At 34.6% G+C, this 27,912-nt stretch overlaps 1 protein-coding gene and 1 long non-coding RNA gene across 2 annotated transcripts; both read right to left on the reverse strand.

Moving 5' to 3' along the window:
• Window positions 1-1,460, reverse strand: LOC126702332 (probable carboxylesterase 18). Its single transcript, XM_050401007.1, has one exon. The coding sequence runs from the start codon at window positions 1,301-1,303 to the stop codon at window positions 272-274; it is 1,032 nt and encodes a 343-aa protein (XP_050256964.1). The 5' UTR covers window positions 1,304-1,460; the 3' UTR covers window positions 1-271.
• Window positions 1-27,783, reverse strand: LOC126702333 (uncharacterized). The gene is made up of 2 exons (XR_007647726.1): window positions 27,719-27,783; window positions 1-181 (listed from the first exon to the last, which is right to left on the reverse strand). It is a non-coding gene; the product is annotated as an uncharacterized LOC126702333 (long non-coding RNA).
• Between the last annotated feature and the right edge of the window lie 129 nt (window positions 27,784-27,912).

A 27,912-nucleotide genomic window follows, 5' to 3' on the forward strand; every position in this document is an offset into this window, starting at 1 on the left:
TAGAAGATAGAAATATTTTTTCATTGATGATAAAAGTGTAATACATCATGTGTCTAGTATTTGGGGTTTTCCCTAACCACCGATTGATGCATCAGGACACAATAGGCAAATTCAACTAGCTGCATGGTACACTTTTTGTTATTCTTTTTAATTATCAATTAAATAGGGTTAAAAAAAAAAACTAATACACACCTCATTATACACTACACACTAGTGCGCGAGAGAAAGTGAGAGTGTGTACGCTACATATTACTTTCTTGGAATAATATTATTATTGGGAATTGGAAGTTTTACATTTATGGGAAACGAAATCCTTGACCTGTGCTATCAACTGAGACGACTCAGGCAATTCTGGAAACACATAAAACGCATGCATCATGTTTGGATACTCGATTAAGCGAGCCTGTTTCCCAGATTTCTTCAACCACTCATAGTAACCCCTCTGCCGATCCTGTAACGGGTCGAATCCCCCAACAAACACCACCGTTTCCGGATACTCCAAACCCGAAATATCAACCGCTTTGGGCCCACTCACATTAACTGCCTCATGATCTTTATCCGACCCTTGAGGCAAAAACACCTTCCAAAGCCAATCGGTTCGTTCCAACGAAACGATCGGACTTTTCCGCAACCGAATCTCCGAATCCGTTCTCTCCTCTCCTCCGAAAAACGGTTGGATCGAAATCAACCCGATAATTTTAACGACCTGGAACTGGGACCCTTCCCGACTTGCCCGGATTGCCACGTTGTGTGCCAGGTTGGCACCTGCACTGTCGCCAGCTAAGAAACATTTCGACAAGTCCGCAAAATCCGGGAGTTGTTTGAGTTCGCTGCGATTGAGAAATTGAATGACGTCGAATCCGTCGTCGTATTGAGACGGGTAGCGGTGTTCCGGGGAGAGGCGGTAGTTGACGGAGATAACAACGGCGGGGAGTTTACGAGCGAAGCGGCGACAGACGGCGTCGTATGCGAAGGAGGAAGGGGAGAGGAAAGTGAAGCCGCCGCCGTGGAAGAAGATGACGACGGGGAGGGAAGTGGTGGTGGTGTCGGTGTCCGTGGGAACGAAGAGGCGGAACCAGAGGTTGCGAGAAGGGTCGACCATGATGTCTGAAGATTTGACGCCTTTCACGGGGTTGGGATTAGGGCTTGCTTTGAGGTCGAGGAGAGAGAGGATATGGCGGTTGACGGTGCCGTCAGATCGGCGAAAAAAGTCGGTGACAGCGGAGAGGGCGGAGACGGAGATCCGGGTCTTCCATGGGAGGACCAGGGAATGAGAATCTGATGGTTTATTTTTAGCACTCATTTTGAGTTGCAGAAGAAAAACGTATGGCTTGTTTTGGTGTGGGTGGTGGTGCTACAAAGTTGAAGAGGGGATGGACTTTTATGAGACGGGAGGTAGGTAGGTAGTTGTGGAAGTATTGAGTCTATTGACCAATAAAGTCGTTTGTGTTTCGTGGGGCACATATTAATGGGGAGGGTTGGGTCACTTACCAAATATATTGGTGCCACTACTACTAGGCCATTAATCCCTCATAATTGAAGTGTGCAAAGGGCATCCAACCAATCCATTTTTGCTGTCAGATCAATAAGTGGTTTGATAAGCTTGTGAAAACTTTAAAAAGAAAAAGAAAAAAAAAAAAAAAAGGTTATCAAAATATAGTCAATTTACTGATTTACCAATCTATTATTACTAATTAGATTTTTTTTGGTTAAATTCAATTTAGCTCCAATATTTTTACTCCTGTCATCAAATTAGTAAAGTTTTTAATTATGTTCTAGTAAAAGATCTAATTTATTCGTAAAAACAAAATATTTTGGTACTAGTTTAGTACATTTCTTGAGAAGGAATGAGAATTTTCTTCATTTTACCTTGAATAATGCTACAACTATAAACTATTTCACAATATTTTTACAATCTGTTGATATGACTAATTTCTTATTAGTTTTTATTTAGGCCTACCATTAAGATCACTTTTTTATTTACCAATAATTACTCACTACTTCAACAGTTAGTAAAAAAAAAAATTGTAAAAAAGTTTGTATCTCTAGCATTACTCTTTTACCTTTTATCTTATCAAAATCAAAATTTTGCATTTATGTAAATGTATTAATTAAATAAGGAAAAAGTTAACATATATTCTAAGGGCATTGGTTGAAGAACTATTTTTAGAAATTTTTTACAAAAAAGAAAAAAAGTAGCTGACTTTGTTTGACAATTATTATTATTATTTTCATGAAAGTGGTATTAAAATTTTTCTAAAATGGTTCATTAAAAAAATGTTGAAAAATGCTAACGAGTGCCCTTAGGGTATTGGTTAAGAATCCAGTTAAAGAAAGTTTTTATGGGAAAAGAAAAAAAAATTAATGTTTTGACATCTTTTTTCATTTCTCATAAAAGTGATGTCAAAACTTTCCTAAAATGGATTGTTAATGAGTGCCCCACTCGTTAGCATGACCAAAAATGTTTTAAGGGCACTCGTTAATATAACTCATGAAATAAATGCATTGATTTTTATGTATGATAATTCTGCTCCTTTAGGAGAAATTATTATTTACACCAAGAGGACTGCTGATGTGGTCCTCCCTAACCAATGAGATGATGTTATCTATGCAAATGTACATGTGAGTTTCTTAATTAGCACAATGAATAAAAAATAAAAATTACCAGATGATATCACATTTGCATAAATAATAGTATTTTATTGGTTGGGAGGTCAGGAAAGACCACGTCAGCAGTTCTCTTGGTGTACCTAATAATTTCTCCTCATTTAGCCTTACACCTCATCAAAATCAAACATTTGCATCAATGCCAATGTAGTAATTAGTTGTCATCTATTAATGGAGTAAATGCATTTTCATGTATGAGAATTTTCTTTATTTAGTTTTTCTTCTCATGAAAATCAAAATTTAGTATTTTTTTTTTTGAGAAAAATCAAAATTTAGTATTTATGTTAATATATTACTCCATCTGTCCCAAATTATTTGGTCTCTATTCCATTCTATCAATTTTGGGATGTCACAAAATGAAGGCCTCTTAGAAAAATCAACAAATAAATTTTGTAATATACCCATTATTTTATTTAAAAATTCAATACCCCTCATTTACTAAAATTTAAATGAATGAGGGTAGTTTTGAAAACTTGTACATTTTTATATAAAAGATAATACATTAAATAATATTCCCTTAAAAAGTTAGATTTTCTAAACATAATAAACAAAATGGTATGAAGAGAGTAATTAATTGCGGCATATTAATGGAGCAAAATGTAATGATTTTCATGTAGGAAAATTCTCTTCATTTAGAGCCTTCCACCTTCTCAAAATGAAAATTTTGCATTTTTGTTAATATATTAATTAATGAGTAATGTTACAGCCACAACATTTTTCATAACAAATCCTATGTGATAAGTTGTTATTCACTGTTACTAATGGGCAAAAAAGTAATTTTAGTGGTGGACTTATATTATAACCTGTTTCAACTTGTCATCTAAGATTTGTGCTGAAATAGTTGTTACCCTATTTTGTTTTCTTAGGAATGACAATTTGAACTTTAGGTGGAGAATTAGAAACATATATTGGATTATTTTGAGATATATCCACAAAATGTGAGTCAACATCAATATCTCCTCTTTTTATGATACTAGTGTAAAATGGTAGGTTTGATTGTGAGTCCATAAATATATAATGTAGATAATGACACAGCCTACTTATTAAAGACCCTCCTACAAAGCACCCAAATCACCAAGAATATGAGATGATAACAAGACAACCAACTGAAGCAATCATAAGCAACCATTACGGTTTCTCTTAGTGTAAAATCCCAAATGTAAAGCCATCTTTTACAATAAATTAGAAACAAAAAATGTAAGATTCCAGCACACTGGAAATTTCAAAATGTAAAGCCATATATAACAATAAATTAGAAACATCAAATATAACTTTTTTGCAGACTAGAAATTCCCAAATGTAAAACCATTTATAATAATAAATTAGAAACAACAAATATAAACTTCCATCAGACTAAAAATTCCAATGTAAAGACATTTTTTACAATAAATTAGATGCAACAAAAGTAAAATTCTAGCCAAAGAGAAGCGTTAAAACCTTAAATTACTATCTTTGAATTTCAATTACATTTATCATAATTCAAAAAGCAAAAACCTTGTGCATAGTTCAACTTACTTAAAGAAAACAGAGATAACTTTCCAATATTTGAAGTTGAATCAACAAGCAAGCTTTGAAACACTCGATGATCACCAACGATGTCCAAGCTCGTGATAAAGAAACAACCCAAAACCAAACCCTAACCCAATGAAATCCATAGAGCATTAATTTGACCCAAATAGAAGCTAAATCCCCTCCCTTGAAGCTTCTGTTTTGAGATGAGAACAAAGAGGAAGGGTGGGTGCAAGAGAAAAAAGTGTCAGAGTTACCACCTAGTTATATGATCTAGGAACCATGAATATAGCGTCCTTTCAAGGAAGGACCTTTCGTCTTACTACTAGAGTATGGGTTCGGAGTTTAGGTACGCTCTTGGGAAGGTGTTAGGCATCCAAGATCACCAAGCCCTAAGGTTGGCCTCCCGTCATTGTGTCTTACGCCCTAACCTTATTAAAAACATGTTTAACACTTGTATTTATACTCACACACACACTAGCATACATCTAAGCATACAATCATGGCATCATTCATCCCAAAACACATACTTATCTACCCTTAAACAAAAGAGAGCCAAACACAAAAGAAACCCTAGCATTCATCTAACAAGGCAGCAACTTAAACATGGCAGCAAGACATTAACGTATTACACTAGTGTGCATGATGTCGTTACTCAGGTCTGCGTACGCATGGATTTAGCCTGCGTGCGTAGGCTAGATCATGCGTACACAGATCCTTATCCAGAAAACCTAAAAACACAGAAACAAAGCAGAACTTTAAAACAAAAAACTAACAACCTATGTACACAAAAAAGAAAGGAACTAAAGGGTTAAACTAAGAAAACAAGTATGAACATAAACCAAACCAAAAACGAGATTAAAACAAGAGAAGAAAAATAGAAAATAAAAAGAAAAAGCTAGAAAGAATACCTTAAAGCAAAAGCTCTTAGGCTTGATTTTTGTCCGTTCCCCTCAGTCATATCTATCACAATTCAATAAAATAGTAACAATCTTAAACTCAAAGAATTAGGGCCAAAAAAGGTCTAAATCAAATAAAAAATGACTTGAGAGTGTTTTGTGAAAAACTCCCTTTTGATTCACTATTTTCTAGTGAATCTTAAGTTTTTTCCGTGGGATTTTTGTGTGTGTTGAAAATGTACCATTTAGCCTTTTATAGTTGAAAAAATGGGGTTTGGAACGGCTCCCAGACGATGTGGGATTTATTTCAAACTTTAGCCATTATTGCAGAAAACTTGCATTTCTTATGCTTCTAAAACTCTATCTGCGTACACAGAAGTATGCCTGCGTACGCATGCTTTAGCTCGCATACATAGGCCATGACTCACGTACTCAGGCTGAGGGCCACTTTAATCATTTAATTTTTTAAAAATAGATTTTTGCTCATTTAAAAGGTTATATTTTCCATTTTAACACTCCTTAAGTCAATGTAATATCTGATTTGGCTCTAAATTGGCCTTGGACCTTAGAGTTCGAGCATCATTGGGAAATGGAAACCCTAGTCGTAAGAGGTACAAAATGCGGTATCTACAGGAATGAGAGCGAAAAGATAGAGGGATTCGGTATAGAGAGAGAAGAGATTAGAGAAATGGGTAAGAAATTTGTGAGAGATGTGAGAAGAGAAAGGCTTTGGTTCAATGGTTTCACTAGGGGTGTCCACTGGTCGGTCCGGGTCTGGTTTGTGCCCAACCCGAGACCGACCCGATAGAATCGGGTTGAGAAAATCCTGACCCGCCGCCGACCGGCGAGGGAGTCGGATCGGTGCGGTCGGTTTTGCGCCGGAAACACGGTCGATTCGGTCGGAATCGTCCAGGGTGAAAAAACCAGCCAAAATAGTTGATTTCAGGAGAAAAACGCCAAATCCGGCGGAGATCTAACCGGATCTGGTGAGATCTCGCTAGATCCGGTGAGATTTCACTAGATTTGGACGAAATATCACTAGATCTACTTGATAAGTCGCCGAAATATGAAAGTTTGTTGCCGGAATCTAGAAATTTGACGCCGGAATCTGGAAATTTGTGCCGGAATCTGGAAAATATCGCCGGAATATGGAAACTTTCGTCGGATTCTAGAAATTTTTTGATGGAAATCTTAGTATATCGGTCGGATCGGGTTTTTTCGGGTTTTGGGGAGGAAAACCGAGACCGACCCGCCGGAGTCGGTTTTTGGAACAAATGGCCCGCCGCCGACCGGTGACTTGATCGGGTCGGCCGGTTTTCGGGTCGGATACGGTCGGAATCTTCGGGTGGATCGGGTCTTCGGATTGGATGGACAGCCCTAGGTTTCACAGTTTCAGGCTTTAGGTTCAGTGACTTCACTATTTCAATAGAGAAGGAGAAGAGGGCTGGGTTGAGAGAGAGAGAGAGAGAATAGAAAAGAGAGGAGAGAAAAAAGAAAGAAAAAATTGAGTAGCAGTGTTATGATCCTAGTGTCCCAATGGACGAGGAACCTTGCTACAAGTAAGAAAATGAGCTCCAAAGTCCCTAGTAAGCTCCTGAAAGGAACTAATAAATCCTTCCCCTAACCCATCAAACCATCTCATTGCCACAGGCCTTAAGCTAGAAAGGAATACCTTGCACATTAAGGCTTTGTTCTTTGAGTGGACAGCCATTCTTTGATTAAAATGGCTAACATGCTCCATTGGATCCATCCTACCATTGTACCTGGTAAATGTTGGTTGAGTAAACCGCCAAGGAAGTTTTCCCCCCTCAATTCTCCGTGTGATCGATGATTTATAAATTTAGCGCAAGGCCCTACTCATAGCATCATTGCCCAGGCCCCTGCGAGACGGGCTTCTGCTTTTCCACCTATAATGGTGATCCTTATCACAAGAGAAAGACTCGCTGGGAGGAGTCCTTGATCTGGACCTGTAATTATTATCATCATCATCATCATCATCATCATTAGAGTGAGACTTTAAGCTTGAAGGAGTCCTTCTCCTTTGCTTACAGCATAACTTTTTCCGTAAATGATCTATCTCCAGGTGCATGTTTCTGGTGTTTTCTCCATGGGACATATGACTCCCACTTCTAGAATGACTCCTGCTTGTATGGGTGGTGTGAACACTAACTTCGCAGTCTCTCCTTCGCTCAAGATTAAGGAATTGATCTTGGTGTTGGGATCTCACAGATTCTTCATGGTTTGACCCTGAACCTACCATGATTAAACAAACTCAAGAATGTTCAAGCTCCCCACAGACGGTGCCAATTGTAAGGGCATGTTTTGCTCCCAAAGCCCAAATGGTGGGTCAATGGCCCAAAGAGCGTAAAACAATAAATTTGTTAGAGAGTGGGCTTGGAGATGAAATTTCGATGAGTTAAATGGGCAAGGATCTTGGTAGGTTAGTTATTACTAGAAAGAATAAAACAAACAGTTTTGAGTAAGAAAAGTTTTCCTCGGTCAAGTCTAAGGATGGTTTGTTCTTATCTATCTCACTCAGACTTATACAAATTTATAGTTCTTGAGTACACAGTGATTATTCCTTAGATTTTCTCCCCCCCCCCCCCCTATAATGGGGTTTTTCCCCTTTATGTTCTCCTTCCTTCTTTCATCTCAGCCCTCCACGTGTAGATCAAATTGCTAGTTCTGATACTTGTCCCATTAGTACCTTTCTGAAGTCTTTGAGGGTAGTTGTAAGGCTGAAAGTTACTGTTTAAGTATCACCTCCACATTAATGTGGCCAAGGGGTTAGATGCAGAGTATTTAATGCAGTGGCAGTAGCTTTTTTCTCAGATATTTCCCAACTCTCTTTTGTCTCATCCTTCTCTGGTGTTTATCATTTCAAGCACGATTGCCCGTTGCTCTGTTCTTGATGGATGGTCGGACCATTTGATCTCTACTCTACTTGGCCGAGGAGGTGTTTCTCCTTGAACAACATCCCCAACTCCTTATGACCAGACTTCTTCCATGGCCCATTAATCTATATGCCTTTGTTAGTATTTACCTCTCCTCAGGCACGGCCCACGGCCCAATACTTATATATGAGCCTTTCATCCCTACACTACTAAATGCATAAAGATAGTTAATTGTCACTAATTATTAATATAGTGACAATAGATAGTTAATGTAGATCAAACTCTTTTACTAATAATTTACTAAGAATAACAATCTATTTTCTAAACTATAAGAAATTAAAAATTCTACTTCATCTATCATTATTTTATGTTCTAATATGTAAAATTTATATATTACACAATGTGCTCCTAAAAAGTGACTCAAATGTATGTATTAAATATATGTCATAACATTAATATGTTTTATAGTGTGACTAACTAATTATTAATATAGTTTTGAATATTTTAATTTATTTACATATATCTTTTTAAGTAAACCGTGCAACGCACAGACCTTTAACTAATATATATATAAAACCGAAACTTTTGACTTTTTACTGACATCTCTAGAACTTGCCACATCATTATTATTTTATTTCTTTATTTTATGTTCCAATTACAATTAGAGCACGTCTACTTTTGAGAATATCAGTCCATAACAAACTCTACTATTACAATTTCAAATAGTAATAAAAAACCTTAAACCCTTCCTTTACATTTAAAACACACAGTTCTTTATTTCCCTCTTTGCAATTTTTTTTTTTTTTTGGTCATCTGCATTTTTCTAATTCTCTGCTCTGGTCTTGGCACAGTATTTCTCCAAGGTCCATCTCTTATCTTATCTTCTTTCTTCTTCTTCTTCTTCTTCTTTTTTTTTTTTTTTTTTTTTTTTTTTTTTTTTTTTTTTTCTTTTTGTGCTTTTCATTAGTTTTAGTCTTTGTTTAGCTCCTATGAAATTTGTGGTATAAAGTATTTAGCATCATAGGTAATACTCAGCCTCTAATTCAAATTTGAGAGGGTTTTCAATGTCAACTTTGATTATTATTATTATCAAGTTGAGATTTTTATTGGTTTATCAAGCATGGGTTAGTTGAGAAATCTGGTCCTCATATGCAATTGATAGATAATTACTAAGAGAGACAATCATTTATTATAAATAGAGGTTGAGGAGTTTAACAAGGTTTTGGGCATGTGGAAAGCATGGCTTAATGAGTAGCAACATGACGAGAAGTTGATGGAGGAGACTGGAGAGTTTTTGGACTTTTTTTTTTTATTCTATGGTCCAGGTCAAAATTTTAAAATATTGTGAGTATTTTGCAGTGTATTATTTTGGGTATTGGGTATTTTGTTGTCCAAGTAGGAAATAGAAAACTTAGGTATAAATAGTTGATTTGTTATTTGTTGTTTCATACTTCTAAATTGTTTCCGTAGTTTGTAAGTGAATGGAAGGAATTAAGGTTATTTGGAGTGTGGTTTTTGGTGGATAAGGCTAGAAAAATATATAGAGATAAGGTTTAGAATATATAGCAATGTATAGATCCTATGAACTTAACTGAAATTTTACATGATTAATAATATTATTTATTTTTTCATTTATGGATTGTGGCAACATGGTTGAGACTTCTATGCAAACTAAAAAAAGCTAGAGGTAATAGATGCCTAAAATTATTTAACATTTGTTAACTATCCTGTGCATCGCATGAGTTAGCGACTAGTTATTATAGAAATCATGTAAAGTTGTTATTTACAACTATTTTGTGTTGACTTTAATTTCGTGCCAAATTTGATTGTATTTTTGTTCAATCATATGTACCCTGTATTTTATGTGGGATTTTATTGTATGGGTTGTGTGTGAGAGAGAGTGTGAAAACTCAAGCGCCTATTGAAGAAAGTGTGGATTTCGCGGGTATTTCGTGAGAAGCATTCTCGCGAAGTGAGCCACGTGCAGAGCACATGACTAGAATGCGAAGGGTCATGACAACTGGTTTTCGTGAGTATTTTGCAGGTGAGGTAAGGCATTCCCGCGAGATACCCGTGAAACATTCTGTTTTACTATTTTGGCATATCTACTACACTGTGTCTTCACCCACTATATACCCACATTACCCACATTTTGGAAGGAGTGCTTTCAGAGAGAAAACCCTTAAGCATTAGAGATTTTCATACCTACAATCCTCTACACAATCTTGTGTGGTTTTCCTTAACTCCTACCTCTCCATATCCAAATCCTTGAGAGGTTGATAGCCCAAACACTTACCACACTCATTCTGAGTGTAAAGTGAGGTTTTGGTACTGCTGGGAAGCATTGAAAGAAGCCATTTGTTTGGTGGATGCAATCGAGCTAAATTGCGTAATTCAGAGAGCTATAGAAGACAAGGCTTTGTTAAGTCAGTTGGTAGCAGGAGCTTGGAGAGCTCAAGTACTTGGGGTAGACTAGACTTGGAGGGTCTTTTGTTATTTGTGTACTCCAACTTATTCTCTGGTGGATCGATTTACCGCTTTGAGGGAGGTGGAGAGGTTTTTTGTCAAGTTCTTCGGTTTCCTCTTCAATTACACATCGCAATGTTATATTGTGTTTGCATCCTTCTTCCCTACTCTTTTAGCTTTCATTTTATTGTTGATATTTGATGAATATGACTTAGAGTAGTTATATTGTTTGTTTGCTCGCATTTACTCTATTCTGCACTTAGTTTAAGTTAGAGTAAAATCAACCTAGCCATAATTTTTAATTTGGGGGTCTAAACAACTCTTGTGTTTTCACACACATTCGAACTTTCAAATCGTAATCACTATAAACAACGTTATATTGTAATTTTGCAAATCTCAAAACAATTAGAAAAAAGTTATTGAAGAATTATTTATAAATATTTTTCTCCTCAAGTACTACCGTAATAAGCAAATTATAGCCTACCCTTGAAAACAAAAAATTAGGATTTAAATTTACTTAATTTTTAATTTATTTTCTTTTTACTTGAGACTTTTTTGTTTTTGTTTGGAAACATACTAAATATGTTACCACCACTCTTCAAGCACTTAACTTTAACTAACCTCATCACATGCACTCCGCACGTGCGATGAGACTCTTTTTTTAATTTTGAATTTAATATAATTTTTCAATTTATATTTATCTATTGTTAGTGAGGTTACATAGGAAAAGATTTTTATAAAACTAAAATGGAGGATTTGAAATGGAGTAAATTGCTAGATTTAGTGTGTACTAGTTTTTAGGAAAAAAATTGTATCAAATGTACGTGAGATATGTTTAGATAGAAATTGCACTAATTTTTAGGAAAGAAGTTTCTCTAGTAGGTTTTTTTTTTTTTTTTTTTTTTTTTTTTTTTGAATTTTGTTGAATTAAAATTTTAACCCTATTTTTTTTTTTTTTAAGAATAAGGATTATCTAATTAGATTAAAGGTATTTTTGATATTTTTTTTAAGCCTATATGGGGAAGTGGTTCCAACTAGCTTAATTGGTAAAATTTCTAATAGTTGAATAAGATATCTGAGGTTCAATCTCCTCCTAAATCAAAAATTGATTGGTGTCTTGGTCTAATGATAAAGAGATGAACACATTTTTCTTACATTTTTCTTTTCTATGATTTGTTGACAGAGGTGTCTTGGTATGGTATCTTAGTCGGATGATAAAGAGCTATCATCAAGAGTGGACGCCATAGATTAAAACTCTCTTTAAAAAAAAAAGTTAATAATAATAATAATAAGTAAAATGGAAAATTTTATTATGGTAATGAACACATTTTTCTTACATTTTTCTTTTCCATGATTTGCTGACAGGGCAAAGAACTATTGGACAAATAGAAAGACAATTGCAAAAGCTGACAGTAGATAATCGAAACCCTCTTTCTCTCTGGAATATATATTTTTGATACATCAATAGTTTATAGTAGAGAATTTGAACTTTGGGTGCCTTCATGGAAAACATCCGATTGTGCAAGTTGAGTTACAAGACTCTTGATGTTTCTCTCTAAAATATGATTGATAATGTTAGGGAACAAATAAATTTAAGGGAGAAAATTAAAATCACCCCTATGTTAAATTTGAAATTTAATTGAACCCAAAAAAAAATTGCAATTGAATAGCTATATATATAACCAAAACTTAGTCATGGAGAACATATCATTGATATACAATTGACTTGTTGCATGATTCAGAAAAAAAATAAATAAATAAATAAATAAAAACAGTGAATATTATAAAACCAATGGAACTGCTTAATACTTTTCTTAATAGGAATTATTAAGTCATGTCATCCAGTAAACACTTCCATTTAAATTATTGATGGAAATATGAATGTATGCAACGGAAAAATTAACGGATCTACTTCATTCGTAATTGATAACATGTGCTATGTAAGTTTTAGAATGTAAGAACAAGAGAGTGTACCTTAATGCGGTGAAATTCAAAATCAAAGATGAAAAGTACTTGAGAACACTTTCAATATTCACTCCAATTCCACTTAATGCTCAAGAAGTGTGGTCTCTCAATCAGTTATATGTGTATGCTCTAGAGAGAATGAATGAATTGTCTAATATTCACACACATACCATTTGTTGATATCTTATTTTACAACCCGCATTTTACCTCACTTAGAAGGTAAAAGGTTAATTTTTCCTTGGAAATTTGCATCTCAATTCTGGTCATTAGATCCTTAATCTCATTTCACCAAAATGATCTTGATGTTGTAATGATCAAATTGACTGGTCATAAGTCCTAATCAGACCACCATATTGAAGTTATCATCAAATCAAATTTTAATGGCTGAGATGCACTATCACAAATTGAGTCCGACTATATGTGATTATGAATAATTGATTTCAATTGGTTATAAGTATAATCAATTTGAGATCAATGATGTGTCATAATTTGATTGATTAGAACTACATTTTATGGTAGGGTTGCACACACCTAATTAACTAGATAGTTAAACATTAATCATTTAATGAGTAATTTGTGCAATTATCTTTTAATTAGGGTAAATTTGTAACTAATTAAGTCTGAAATGGGAGTGATTGAAGCCATTTAATGTTAATTGGGAGCTAATTTGAAACCTATTAATATTAATTATGCTGAAACCATTTTCTAACAAATGACCTCTGCTCACCATTTCATCGATGCCTCTCAAAATATTTTGAATCTGTGAATGAGGTTAATTTTCCAAGAAATTAGACATCCGGAACTTTAATTTGAGCACAAGAACGAGACAATTCCGATCAGAATTGAGTCAGATATGATCTTTCGAAATTGGCTCTATAGGTTGTTACAGCAGCAATGGGAAAACCGAATTTTGGCTTGCTCCTCACTCCCACCAATCTCTCCATTTAATGCACCAGATTTTTCCCAAGGTTAAAATGAGGTCTAGGTTCATGATTCTTTGTCAACCTTCATTAAATTACCTTCCATTCATATTTCCTCCACCACTAATATATAAACCCTTACTCTTCTTCATTCCAAAACACAAAAATCTCCTTTTCTCCTCTCTTGAGTTCTAGGAAGTTGAGTAGTCTTGTCATATCTTGGTCTTCTTGAGACTCAAGGTATTGAGTGAGACTTACTCTTTCTCTCCTAACTCTTCTTTTCCTCCACTCTTAGGACCTCCCTCAAGAGTCTTCTCTTCCACCATATGGATCTTGCATAAAGGTATAATCAATTTCCCTAATTGTTCTTTGTGTTGCTATAATGAGAGTTTAAAATTAAAGCATGATAATAATCATTTAAGTTCCTTTGAATATGTTTGAATGTTCTTAATTGTTCTTATATGTTCTTCACATGTTATTGGTTGTTCATCACATGTTCATACATAACACTAGTTTTAATCTTAAATCCAAATAAAAAACATGAAAAAGATGTTTGTTTAATAATTATTTGAAATCCTTAAATCTAGGATATCACCATCCACACACATTCACTGGAATTTATTTTTCAATCCAAATGCAATGCTTAATAAATTGAATTAGGGTTTATTACATGCACACATTAAATTCAACATGCAAATTGATTGACATATTGGATGATATGATATAAATGTTGGCCACCATAGTCTAGAAGACCGGTTTCACTGGGTAAGGTGGGTGCCTAACACCTTCCTACCTTATAACATAGCCTTCGAGCTTAGATCAAGGGTTAGTAGATCAAATGCTTATCCATGTAATTTTCAATTTCTAGATTGTAATTAGGAAACATAATCATGTATTTTATCTTAGATTGTATCTAGAACCAAAACCATGTAATTTTCCTAGGATCAATGTAAATTCAATTTTAAATTAATAAAATGAGGAATTTTTCAATTATGAATTTCTTATTTTTCCAATAATTAAATAAGTGGCGACTTTATTATAAAACTCTTAATTTAAAGGGGAAAATATAACTAGTCGAACCTCCATTTTAAGAGGCAATAACACGACTCTATCCATTCACGTGAGTTTGGCCCAACATCCTATAAAATGTGTCGGGGGTGTAGTCTCTCACACCATTTCATGTTCTTGTTGTTGTTTCTCTCTTTATAACTGATTATCTAATTGAGCTAACCTTTGTGCCTTTCCAATTGGGTTTTAATATGTGGTTTGGAGTGAAACCAAAAGGGAACAAATAAGACACTTGCTCTAATGGGCCTTGGGCCTTTCTGTCAACTCTTGACAAATCTAAAGTTACCATTAATTATATTTAATACCACTATACAAATATAATTGCACTCTAAATCTTATTAATAAATTATATCGCAAGACTTTATTATACATGCAACCCCTTCATAAAATATTCGTAATAATACAAAGTCATGAATGTAGACTGTCACTTTGTAGATTACTACATCTTAATCCTTAAGTACCCAGTTTAATCCTTTTAAGTCATTCATCATATATTTATGAAATTCAATTTTATAAATATATACTTTAATAATTCCTTACTAAAGTGATTAGACCTAACTCTCTGAATAACTGAACTCATTAAAATTATCTCAAGAGAATATTTTATATCTCCGTTAAGAGACTATGAATTCCATCTTAAGAATATATGTTCCATCAACATTAAATGTGACTGCCCAACATACTGAAGTTTTAACCGTTACTTTAGATCTCACTCCTAATATATCAAAACAACTTACACTTCATAATTAAGTCCATTATTCTTTTAGGATTAAGAGTTCATATAAATAGAAGTCGTGAGATTTATTATTCAATTAACAGTCGTCTGGAGAATAATAAATCTTACAGCAGTCCAGTTCAATATGTTTAACTCTTAAAACATATCAACACATCAACTAGAAGTCTCCACTTTCATGATCAAGACAAATTATTTTAGTTGATATGTTATAATCTTCGTAGATGAAATGCTCAATTTCATTACTGACTACAAACTAAAATTCTGAGTTTACAAAGAACTTGTGACTTATATCTTCTGTAACTTTTCACATATACCACATACTATGCATTTCATGGATAATATGATAATGTCTGAATATTCATGTTACCATTATTTTAGATAATAATAAAATAACTTTATTAATCACAATATTAAGTCATACATAATGTCATACATAATATCATATATAACATCATACAATAGGATTTAAGGACACTAATCCTAACAATGTCCCACTTGCCCTAAAGACTGTTGTGCACTAATCTAACTCTCATTCCCTCCAAATGTGACTCGAAAGTCCTTTGAGGCAAGACTTTGGTAAAGGGATCTGCTAGATTGTTTGCACTTTCAATATTTGCAACCACCACATCTCCACAAGCAACAATGTCTCGAATGATGTGGTACTTTCTCTCAATGTGCTTTCCTTTCTTATAATTTCTTGGATCTTTAGATTGTGCAACCGCTCCACTATTGTCACAAAACAATGTGATGGGAACCTACTCCATTCTTACAACACCATGATCAAAAAGGAATTTCTTGAGCCAGACAGCTTCTTTTGCTGCTTCACAAGCAGCAACATACTCAGCTTCTATGGTGGAGTTCGCAATACAAGATTGCTTAATACTCCTCCAACTTATGGCTCCACCTCCCAAGGTGAATACACATCCTGAAGTGGACTTTTTGAAATCTAGATCAAATTGAAAATCTGAATCTATATAGCCAATGGGAATCAAATCATCACACCGGTAAACAAGCGTATAATCTCTCGTTCTCCGTAGATACTTGAGAATATGCTTCATAGTTTGCCAATGTTTTGATCCTGGATTTGATTGATATCGGTTGACCATGCCAACTAAATAACAGATATTTAGTATAGTACAAAGTATGGTATACATGAGACTTCTTACTGCAAAAGCATAAGGAACTTGTCTCATTATATTTTCTTCCTCTTGAGTCTTAGGCCTTTGATTATCAGACAAAGGAACTCCATGTTTGAAAGGAAGCAACCCTTTCTTAGAATTTTGTATGCTAAACCGTTTTAGAACCTTATCTATATATCCAGCTTGTGATAAGCCGAACATCTTATTTTTGCGATCTCGCCAAAGCTTGATCCCTAGAATAAAGTTAGCCTCACCCAAGTCCTTCATATCAAATTGGCTTGACAACCAAACCTTTACGGATGATATTACCCCTACATTATTTCCAATGTGTAGAATATCATCAACATAAAGCACTAGGAACATTACTATTTTGTCTTGATGTCTTTTGTACACACATGATTCATCAAGATTTTGTTCAAAACCAAATGATTTGATTGCTTGATCAAATATAATGTTCCATGATCTAGGTGCTTGCTTAAGTCCATAAATGGACCTTTTCAACTTGCATATCATATGCTCTTGGTTCTTTGCTATGAAACCTTCCGGTTGTATCATATAGATTTCTTCTTCAAGATTGCCATTTAGAAAAGCAATCTTAACATCCATTTGCCAAATCTCATAATCATAATGAGCAGCAATGGATAAGAGAATTCTGATAGATTTAAGCATTGCTACTGGTGAAAAGGTTTCTTCATAATTAATACCTTCTTTTTATGTATACCCTTTCGCCACTAGCTTTGCTTTAAAGGTTTCAACCTTTCCATCTATCCCTCTCTTCCTTAGGGATGGTAATTTTTGCCCAACTCGCGAGTACCCGGCTTGGCTCGACCCTAATGGGCCAAGTTTTACCTGATCCGATTAGGAATAGGGTCGGGTATGGGTTTAAAAAAAAAAACCCGAAATGGGTTCAGGTCGGGTCCGGGTTTTATCATAAAAACCCGAGACTCGACCTGAAACCCAGCTCAGATAAAAACCTGGTACTTTGAAATTACAAAAATACCCTATATATATATATACCTATAATCTAACCCTAATCCCTCATTTCTCTTCAGCAGCAACTGAACTCAGCAGCCTCTCTGCCTCAGTCCAACACTCCCTCTCCCTTATTTTAGCTCAGTCTGACACCCTCTCCCTTATTTCATCTCAGTATGACACCCCTCTCCCTCATTTTAGCTCAGTCCGACACCCTCTCCCTCATTTCAACTCAGTCCGACACTCCCTCCCCCTCATTTCAACTTAGTCCCACACTCCATCACCCTCACTCCCACACTCTAACACTCCCTCACCCTCACTCCCATACTCCCTCAGGCCTCCCTCCCTCAGTCCGACACTCCCTGTCCCTCAGCTCAGTCACTCCGACACACCCTCAGTCCAACAAAGGTACCAACTTGTTCAAAAGTGGTAGAAAATCATCAAAGGTACCAACTTGTTCACTATATATAGTAGTTCTACGCTTGTATGTGTGTGTGAGTTTTGGTTGGATTTTGACAATCTTGTGAATATTGTTTTGGTAGTTATAATTTTTGCAAAAAGAAATTTCAATTTTGGTAGGACAACTAAGCTAGATAGTTGCTTTAATGGAGTTTTTCTCAATAATGGAAAAATAAATTTTTTATTATTTAAATTTCAGATTAATAAAATATAAATGGATGGTTATGTTCCTTCCTTCAATCTTCATTCTCTTTGTCTCGCTTGCCTATCTTGTTGCAGGTAAGCAAAAATTTGCAGACTTTTCTTATCTCATTTGTTTCGGTTTTTCGATATGTGAATTGGGTTTTTCAGTTTTCAGTTCTTTGTGTTGGTTTGGTATGTGAATAGAAAAAGATTATAAGTGATTTGCTTCTTATCAAAAGGAGAAAAAACAAAAGTTGTATAAGGAATAAAATTTGATGTTGCTTATGGCTCCTTTCCTCTGTTTCATGTCAATGCTAAGTTTTTGGAAAGTAGTCTGATTTGGATTTTTTGTTTTAAAATTTTGGATTTTTTTTTCTTCAGTGTTTCATTAAAATTTGTTTGGAGGTTTTGATTGTGTGGTGGTTCATTGAATTTGTTGTGATGATAATAATGTTTATTTGGGTTTTGGGTGGGTAAGGGTTTGGTTTATGGGTTAAGGTGTTTGTGGTGTTATTGGGTTTGTTTTGGTAATTAGGATTGGATTTGATGATAAGTAATACATTGGGGATGTTGAAATCAGTGAAACTAAGTGTGAAATATGGTAGTGAATTTTTGTACACATATCTTTTACCTGATTCAAGTCTCAAGGCATTCTGTTCCCCTGTTTTTTCCCTTCATATCTACATAGTTTGTTTAATGGAAGAAATTGTTTATTGTTTTTTGTGTTTGTTGGGAATACAGAGCCTAAAACGGAGATGGAAGACACAAACAAATCTGGTTCTTCCTTGCCAAGCGGCTCTCCCTTGAGAACCGAACGTTTTCCCTTGCCAACTATGCGATCTCCTTCGCCATTTTCACGATCACCCTCGCCATTGTCGCCTGGCAGCTCACCCTCAGGATCACCATTAAATAACGAGTAAGTGTTTGAATTTGTAGTTAATCATGTTTAACTATGATTGCGCTGATAGAATTTGTGAATCTGTGTAATTATGAATTTGTGCCTATTAATCAATGAGTATGTGTAATAATAAATTTGTGATAATTTGTTTTGATTCTAACTCCCAAACTTCTGAACCAATTAGGAATCCGAAATCCCTAACGGTGGACTTAGTGGGAGAAGACTTAGAGGTAGAGGAACACGAAGGGACAGAGGAAGAAGGAGAGCAAGAGCTTACAAATGAGGACTTGGATACAACAAATGAGGACTTGGATACAAGTAAAAAAAAAAAAGACTACCTCAAATGTTTGGACTCATTTTATAAGGAAGAAAGTTGATGGAAAAGTTAAAGTCCAATGCCATCATTGTAACAAACTTTACTTGAGTGGGTCTAGCCAAGGTACAACTCATTTGCGTAATCATTTAACAAGATGTCCACGGATGAAGTTTAAAGATATAAGGGATATGCGACAACAAGTCTTAATTAAACAACAAAATAAGGTGGATGAAACTATGAGTTTGAATACTTACCAATTTGATCAAGTTATTAAGAATAAGTTTGCTCGTATGGTCATCCTACATGAATATCCCCTTTCAATAGTTGACCACATTGGGTTTAGAGAATTTGTGGCTGATCTTCAACCTATGTTTAAACTTGTCACAAGAAATACTTTAAAGAGTAACATTCTTAAAATCTATGATAATGAGAAGGAGAAAGCTTTGAATATGACAGACAAGAATGGAAGTAGGATGGCAATCACAATTGATATGTGAATTTCAAGTAACAAAAAGAGAGGGTTTATGGTCATTACCGCTCATTTTATTGATCATACTTGGACGTTGCAAAACCGGGTTTCAAGGTAATTTTTTTATCTATAAATTGAATGTTAAAGACTTTACATTTAGAATGTTTATTGAGTTATGTTATAATTATTCATATTATTTTTCTAGGTTTGTTTATGTTCCTTCTCCACACACGAAAGATGTCCTTACTGAAGTCCCTATTGATTGTTTTTTAGAGTGGAACATTGATAGGAAGTTGTCCACAATAACTGTTGATAATTGTAGTACTAATGATGCCATGATAAGACTTCTCTTGAATAAGCTTGATACTAGTTTTCTTATGTTGGGTGGGTCTATGTTGCATATGAGGTGTGCTGCACATATTTTGAATTTGATTGTTCAAGATGGATTGTCTCTTATTGGTGATGGTATTGAAATGATTCGTGATAGTGTGATTTATTGGACTGGATCACCAAAAAGGAGGCAGAAATTTGAAGAAAATGCACGTCAATTGCGTGTTCAATGCACCAAAGAGTTAGTCTTAAATTGTAAAACTCGTTAGAATTCAATTTACTTAATGCTTTCTACTGCATTGATTTATAAAGATGTTTTCCCGCGTTTGGCTAAACATGAAACATCTTATACTTGTTTGCCATATGATTATGATTGGGAGTTAGCCAAAGATATTTGTGGGAGGTTGGAGTTGTTTCATAGTGTGACTGAGTTTTTCTCTGGTTGTAAGTACCCCACAACTAATATGTATTTTAATTTGGTGTGTGAGTTGAAAATTGCATTGAATGAATAGAGTTTGAATTCAAATGAGATGATAAGTATGATGGCAGAAAGCATGCTTACTAAATTTAATTCTTATTGGGCTAATGTTAGTGTTGTTATGGCTGTTGCTGCTATCTTAGATCCAAGATATATGATGAAGTTATTAGAGTTTTATTATCCTAACATTTATGGTGATAATTCTGATTTGGAGATTGAAAAAATTAAGAATCTTTGTTATGATTTGCTTGATGAGTATGAAGATATAGATGAGTCTCCTGTAGATAATGAAGGAAGTTTTCATATTCCTGCAAGTACTTCAAGCCCTGTGGCACAAATGAAGTTTAGGTTGAGTGGGACAATGTCATCTTTTGATTTGTTTGTGAACAATAATTCAAGTAGTTCAAAGAAACATGGGAGTGCTAGAATGAAATTTGATCATTTCATTGATAAGGGAGTGTTGAAGAGGAGTGAAGATTTTGATATTTTGGGATGGTGGAAAAGTAATGGTCTCAAGTATCCTACTTTACAAAGGATTGTAAGAGATATTTTAGCCATTCTTGTCACAACTGTTGCTTCAGAATCTGCCTTTAGCACTAGTGAGAGACTTTTAAGTCCACACCATAGTAGGCTACATCCCAAGATTATAAAGGCAATGATGTGTGCTCAAAATTGGTTATGGAGTGAAATCAACGGTTAGCAATTGTCTAATTTCTATTTATAAAATTAAAATTGTATTTTTATATTTGCTAGTTACAATTTGATGAAATTTATTCAATTTTTTAATTCATTATTGTTGTAGGTTCTTCAACTATGTCTGAAGATTGTATACTTCAATCAATTCTTGATGATGGGGAGCCTAATGAAGAGGATGGGAGTTGTGTCACAATTATGGATGATTAGACATTTTGTATTAATTTAGTAGCCTTTTTAATTTCTTGGACTTGTTGGATTAATTTGTTGGTTTGTAATTATTCTAAGCCTTTTTAGCCTTAATTTCTTAGCCTTTTTAATTTGTTGGTTTATGGAGGATAAGACATTTTGTAATTTCTTAGACTTGTGGGATTTGTTTTGTAGCTTTTTAATTTTTTGAACTTGTTGGACTTGTGATACTTAGTTCTTGGACTTATTGGATATATTTTATTTTTATGTTTAGTTGGTGATTTTAGTTATGATTTATTGATTTATAGATGTATAATTAATAGGTGATTTATTGATTTATGAATAACCTATGATTTGGATTGATTTGGCTGCATATGATTTGGATTGATTTGGCTGCCATATAATGTGGCCCAAATGCCAAAAATCTTAATACAAAAAAATCTTAATGGGCTTGAATGGCTTGAATGGGCTGCCACATATGGCTTGAATTTGGCAAAAAATCTTAATGGGCTTAAAAAAAATTTGGTTGGGCCAGATTTGGGCCCAAGCGGCTAAACGGGGCCTGCGGGGCGAGTTTAGGCCACGAAAAAAAAAAAAACCCCGATTAATAATCAGGCCAGGTCTGGGCCACGGGTCTTAGCCCGCAGGTCGGGTCGGGTATGCAAAAACCCGGCCCGAACCCGGTCCGTTGCCATTCCTACTCTTCCTCTTGTAAACCCATTTGCAACCAACAGGTTTAATGTCGTTAGACGCCTGTTGATTGGAATACATAGAATCTAATTTAGATTTAATAGCTTTGACCCAATGATGTACATCTATATCATTCATTGCCCTTTCATAAGTGTAGGGATCCAATTCAGCCTCTTCTGAGATAGCTTCATAAGTTTCTCCCAAACCTATAAATCTTATAGGAGGCTGAACAATTCTCTCACTACGATGAGGCACCTGTGTACTAGTCATCTCATGAGTAATATCTTGTGGTGTATCTAATATAGCCACATCATCCCTAGTTTCATCCATTGGTTGTTCATCTACAGGTTCATTCATTTCAACCAAAACAATGTTATTTCTAGGATTAAAATTATTCATATAATCATCCTCCAAAAATTTGGTATGTGTGCTACTAACAAACACTTTGTTATCTTTATGATTATAGAATAAACAACCCTTTGTTTCTTTTGAATACCAAAAAACATGCATACTTCGGTTTTAGCTTCCAACTTATTAGACTTCCTTTTCAACACATGTGCTGGCATATATACTATGGACATTATGTTTTTTTATTAGCTATTAACAACTAGCCCCCTCAACATATTTTGACTATAGAATTATTGAAAATAAAATACAAATAATTAACAAATGGATTTTGTACGTTTCTACTAGACCTTTACGTACCCAAGGTTTATATGATGGAAACCCCCCCCCCCCCCCCCCATTACCATTTGTTACCCTAAATACAGATGGAATTGGTAAATTACACAATTATGTAAGGGTAAATGAATTAGGTGATTCTCCAAATAATAAACCAGAACTTTGGTAATATCTTATAAATATGGCATGGGATTGGAGTTGGGGACACTGCTATGTGTGTATATATATAATCTTATAATAATCTGATTCATCTTTGGTAATATCTTTACTAACAACTTGTCTTCCCTCCTTGGTGTGTTGGATTGCATTTATGAAAAAGAATGGTTCTTTGTCAGGAAAGGCTAGACTAAACCTACGACTAAATCAGTGGTCCACCAAACAACTAGCTACTGATAACCTAAATAGAAAAGCAGGTAGGAAATTAATTAAGCGATATTCATGGCTGACTCAAAAAGAGTTTAGGAAAATCTCTAATGTAAAGAGTGGTATTGAAGCAAAATTTTTTTTTTGGATGGAAAGAGTGGTATTGAAGCAATTGGCCCATACTAGAAACAACTTATGAATAATGAATGTACCAAAACCTTCAAAAACTTCAAATGTAGCATGAATGAAAGAGAAGTGCTACATCTACAACATTTTTATAATATTTTCACAAATAATTATAAGTGGTTAGTTATTATTGGTTATAATTTGAATCTATCAGTAAAATTACATTTTTGCCCTACTAATAATAACTTGTAACAACCTACCATTAAAATTTATTATGAAAATATTGTAAATATAACATTTCTCATTATTGGCTGTTGCTGGCGACAACTAGATCTAACCATCAAAGGACACTTATGGGTACAGGAAAATGTTATTTTAGTGGTGTAAAATACTTCTTGTATCGATCCCTGAATGGGTGTTAATGTGTCATTTTTAATTCTTTGGCAATTTTTTTATTGGTCCATTATAGGATTGCAAATTGTTCACAAATTATTACAGGTAATAATACATACATACATATATATATATATATATAGGGATAATTACACTTTACCCACCTGTGGTTTGCCTCTAATTCTATGTGTCTACCCGTGGTTTCAACTTTGACACTTTACCCACCTGTGATTTCCTCCGTTAGTAATCCGTAACCCACCTCTGTTAAAATTAAGGGTAAATAGGTATTTTTGTACAGGTTTTATGTCTCTCTCCTCCCAAAACAAGAAAAACAAAAAAGAAAAAGAAAAACAAGATTAAAATATAGTATTGGATTCCTTATCACAAATTTTTGATGGCTTGGCCCTAAGTTTAGCCCAAGTTAATTCTATATCTAAACAATCCAGGTGTATTCCAAACTGCCTGTTTACAGCAGCTGCGACTGTAATAAGCTTGTCCCTTTCAATATCGGTTGAGCTGCCTTCCCAATTGACATTCGAGGAGGCAGTCTCCAAAAAGAACTCTATTGCGCCATCAATTTGAAGTAACTGTTCCATGGCTGTCTTTTTTCTCCCAAGGCAACTTTCTTTCTTGTGTGGAAATTGTAGAACGTCTCCTTTTATAGGGGCACGTAAACTAGACCGAAAAGAAAATCCTTGAAAGAGAAATACTTAAAAGAAACTGTTAAATTAAAGAGAAACACTTGCTAGATCCTGGAGCTGTGAATAATAATATGATAGACCCAGCAAAGTGGATAGCTATTTGGATATTACCTGATTCTATCATCTAGCTGAGACATGGGATTTTGTTTAACTGGCACCAGATTCGAATTCAGATTTTTTAGATTTTGTAGGTTACTCTGTCAGGGAGTATTTAAATCTCCTCCTTTCTTAGAGCCATAGCCTCCTGACACTCATTTATGTGATAAGGAATCAAAGCTCCCTACCCCAAATTTTTGATGATTTTCTGTGCAGCGCCATAAAGGATTGCTTCAACCATGGCTTCGTAGTGGGTGAAAAGAACGCTAGAAGAGCAAGAGAAAAGTCAGATCTGGGAGGGTTTGGAGTGGTCGGCCATGGCTGGGTTTGGCTTTGGAGTGGTCGGCCATGGCTGGGTTTGTTGTGGTGTGGTCGGCCATGGCTGGGTTTGGCTTTGGAGTGGTCGGCCATGGATGGCTGGGTTTGGGGTTTGGAGTGGTCGGCCATGGCTGGGTTTGTTGTGGTCGGCCATTTGATTTTTTTTTTCTTTGAACAAATTAGTAAACATTGTGGTGAAAGAGAGACAACAAGGCAAATATATATTTGTGGAGGTTGATTTGAGTTTGATTTTTCTGGGTCTATGTTCTTCATGTTGTAAATTGTGTTATGTTTTGATTTTAATAAATTTCTTAGTATAGGCACAAAAAATAAGTATGAGGAAGAAGATGAAGAACGCTCTTTCTCTCATGGTTTTGCTTCATTTGATTTGTATTAGTTTGTTCTTCTCTCATGGTTTTGCTTCATTTGATTTGTATTAGTTTTCTGGGTTTATGTTCTTCATGTTTGTGTATGTTCTTCATGTTTGTGAATAATGAGAAACCAATACTATATTTTAATCTTGTTTTTCTTTTTCTTTTTTGTTTTTCTTGTTTTGGGAGGAGAGAGACATAAAACCTGTACAAAAATACCTATTTACCCTTAATTTTAACAGAGGTGGGTTACGGATTACTAACGGAGGAAATCACAGGTGGGTAAAGTGTCAAAGTTGAAACCACGGGTAGGCACATAGAATTAGAGGCAAACCACAGGTGGGTAAAGTGTAATTATCCCATATATATATATATATGTGTGTGTGTGTGTGTGCGCGCGCACTCCGGCTAAAGAAAAAAAATGGGAAAATTAAAAATAAAAAGAAGATAATGCAGAGTCCCTAGTTTTCATTGCATTTAATGTGTTTATGTCCCTATGAAAAACTACCAACCATAAACAGCTCGTGTCTCTTTCTTCTTTTTTGTTTGTTTTTTTGCGAAGGGTCAACAAAGTACTAGTTTTCATTGTATAAAATAAAGGCGAAAACACCATTTTGGTCCCTATATTTTGAGGTCACGGTCAATTTGGTCCTTACATTTTGATAGCAGTCAATATGGTCCTTATTATTTTCAACTTTCAATCAATTCGGTCCCTACCGTTAACTCACTAACGGAAAATGCTTAGGTGGCTAACAGTTTGCATGATTGGCGCCCATGTGGCTAACATAATAATATAAAATTAAATAATTAAACATAAAAAATCCACATAAGCATTTTAATGAAGAAAAAAAAGGCCATGTCAGATAAACAAAATCTAAAAAATAATAATAATTGAAAGAAAAAAAATTAAAGAAAAAGATTTTTTTTTTGGTTGTAAGTCCTCGATATCTTCTAATTTCTTTTGTATTCTTGCACTTTCTTAGGTACCAAACATAGTACCCAGCAACATAACAAATACCAAACACATAAAACGTAAAGAAACTGCAAAAAACTTGGACAAGAAATAATTCAATAAAATTGTCCAAGCTAAGAAAAGACTCATCTCTGAAAACCCAAGCACTGAAAAGATTCAATACAAACTATATAGTACATTATTGAACATTCTGAAGTTGACCCAAATCCTAAATGTTATTGGTCTCTCTCCGAATAACAAAAGTCACAGAATCAAAGGCCAAAAGGCTTTTGCTTGAGATTCCCAATGCCTTGCACTTTGATTAGTCAATTCACACCAACAGACAACCCAAATCAAATTCAAATGGCTTTTTTCCTTCGAATTCTTTGCATCAACGAAATCCACTATGGAGGCTGATTTGCCATTGTCCTTAGCCCAAGCATGTCGCACCGTCGCAGTTTAGCGTCGTTCAACTATTGGCCTTTCTTGCCGTCATTTATGGCTGCAGCAATCTGAAGTTTCCCCTTCTCTCTTTGACTTTAGGGCGAGGGTTTGTGCAAGTGATGTGGATTTTGTTTTGTTAGGTTGTATTTAAGAATTTGGATGAATGGTAAGGGGTCAGGGCGAATTTGTGCAGCCTAATATTATTGTTTTTTCCAGATTGTTGTGTTTTTGGGTAAGCGTTTGGTAGCTAAGAAACTGGAAGAGTACAAAAGAAAATTAAAAAAAAAAAAAAAAAAAAACTGAGAAATTTTGTTTTGAATTCTTTTTTTTTTTTTCAATTATTATTATTTTTTTTAGATTTTGTTTATCTGACATGGCCTTTTTTTTCTTCATTAAAATGCTTATGTGGATTTTTGCTGTTTAATTATTTAATTTTATATTATTATGTTAGCCACATAGGCCCCAATTATGCAAACCGTTTGCCACCTAAGCATTTTCCGTTAGTAAGTTAACGGTGGGGACCAAATTGACTGGAAATTGAAAATAACAAGGATCATATTGACTGCTACCAAAATGTAGGGACCAAATTGACTGTGACCTCAAAATGTAGGGACCAAAATGGTGTTTTCGCCTAAAATAAATGGATGCAATTTAGGGTTCGTTTAGATATAGTTTATTTTGCTGAAAACTAAAAATACTATAATAAAATAATTTTTAAATATGTAAATAGTATCGTGGGACCCATTTTTAATTTTTTTTAATAAAATAGTTGTGGGTGTCGTGAACAGTGGGTGAACAATGCCCAATGTCCTTTGCATAGTATAATCCGCGTGCATGAACAGTGAAGGTTACTGTTCATAAGCTAAATGTACTGTTCATGTCCGCAAGAGGCGCCTAAAAAAAAAAAAAACAAAAACAAAAAACGCAAACGCAGGAGCTAGGCGCAAAACCCAAACGCACACCTAATGTACAGCCAAAAAAAAAAAAAAATACTGTAATAAAAAAAAAAAAAAAAAGCTCTCCGCTATTGTATGATTATGATTACAATTGTATCTAAATTACTATCTAATGGTACTTCTGGTTCTGGAAAGGCAATACATACAAATATATATATATATATATATATATATATATATATTATGAATAGAAGATAGAAATATTTTTTCATTGATGATAAAAGTGTAACACATCATGTGTCTAGTATTTGGGGTTTTCCCTAACCACCGATTGATGCATCAGGACACAATAGGCAAATTCAACTAGCTGCATGGTACACTTTTTGTTATTCTTTTTAACCATCAATTAAATAGGGTTAAAAAAAAAAAAAAAAAACTAATACACACCTCATTATACACTACACACTTGTGCGTGAGAGAAAGTGAGAGTGTATACGCTTCACTTTCTTGGAATAATAATAATATTATTATTAAGAATTAAGAATTTTTTTTTTTTTTTTTTTTTTTGAGAAGGAACACAAACAAACAACACACACACAGGGAATGGGGACAAAGTTATAATATCACACAA

This window comes from Quercus robur, chromosome 10 (assembly GCF_932294415.1).
Source record: "Quercus robur chromosome 10, dhQueRobu3.1, whole genome shotgun sequence".
Lineage (NCBI taxonomy): Eukaryota > Viridiplantae > Streptophyta > Magnoliopsida > Fagales > Fagaceae > Quercus > Quercus robur.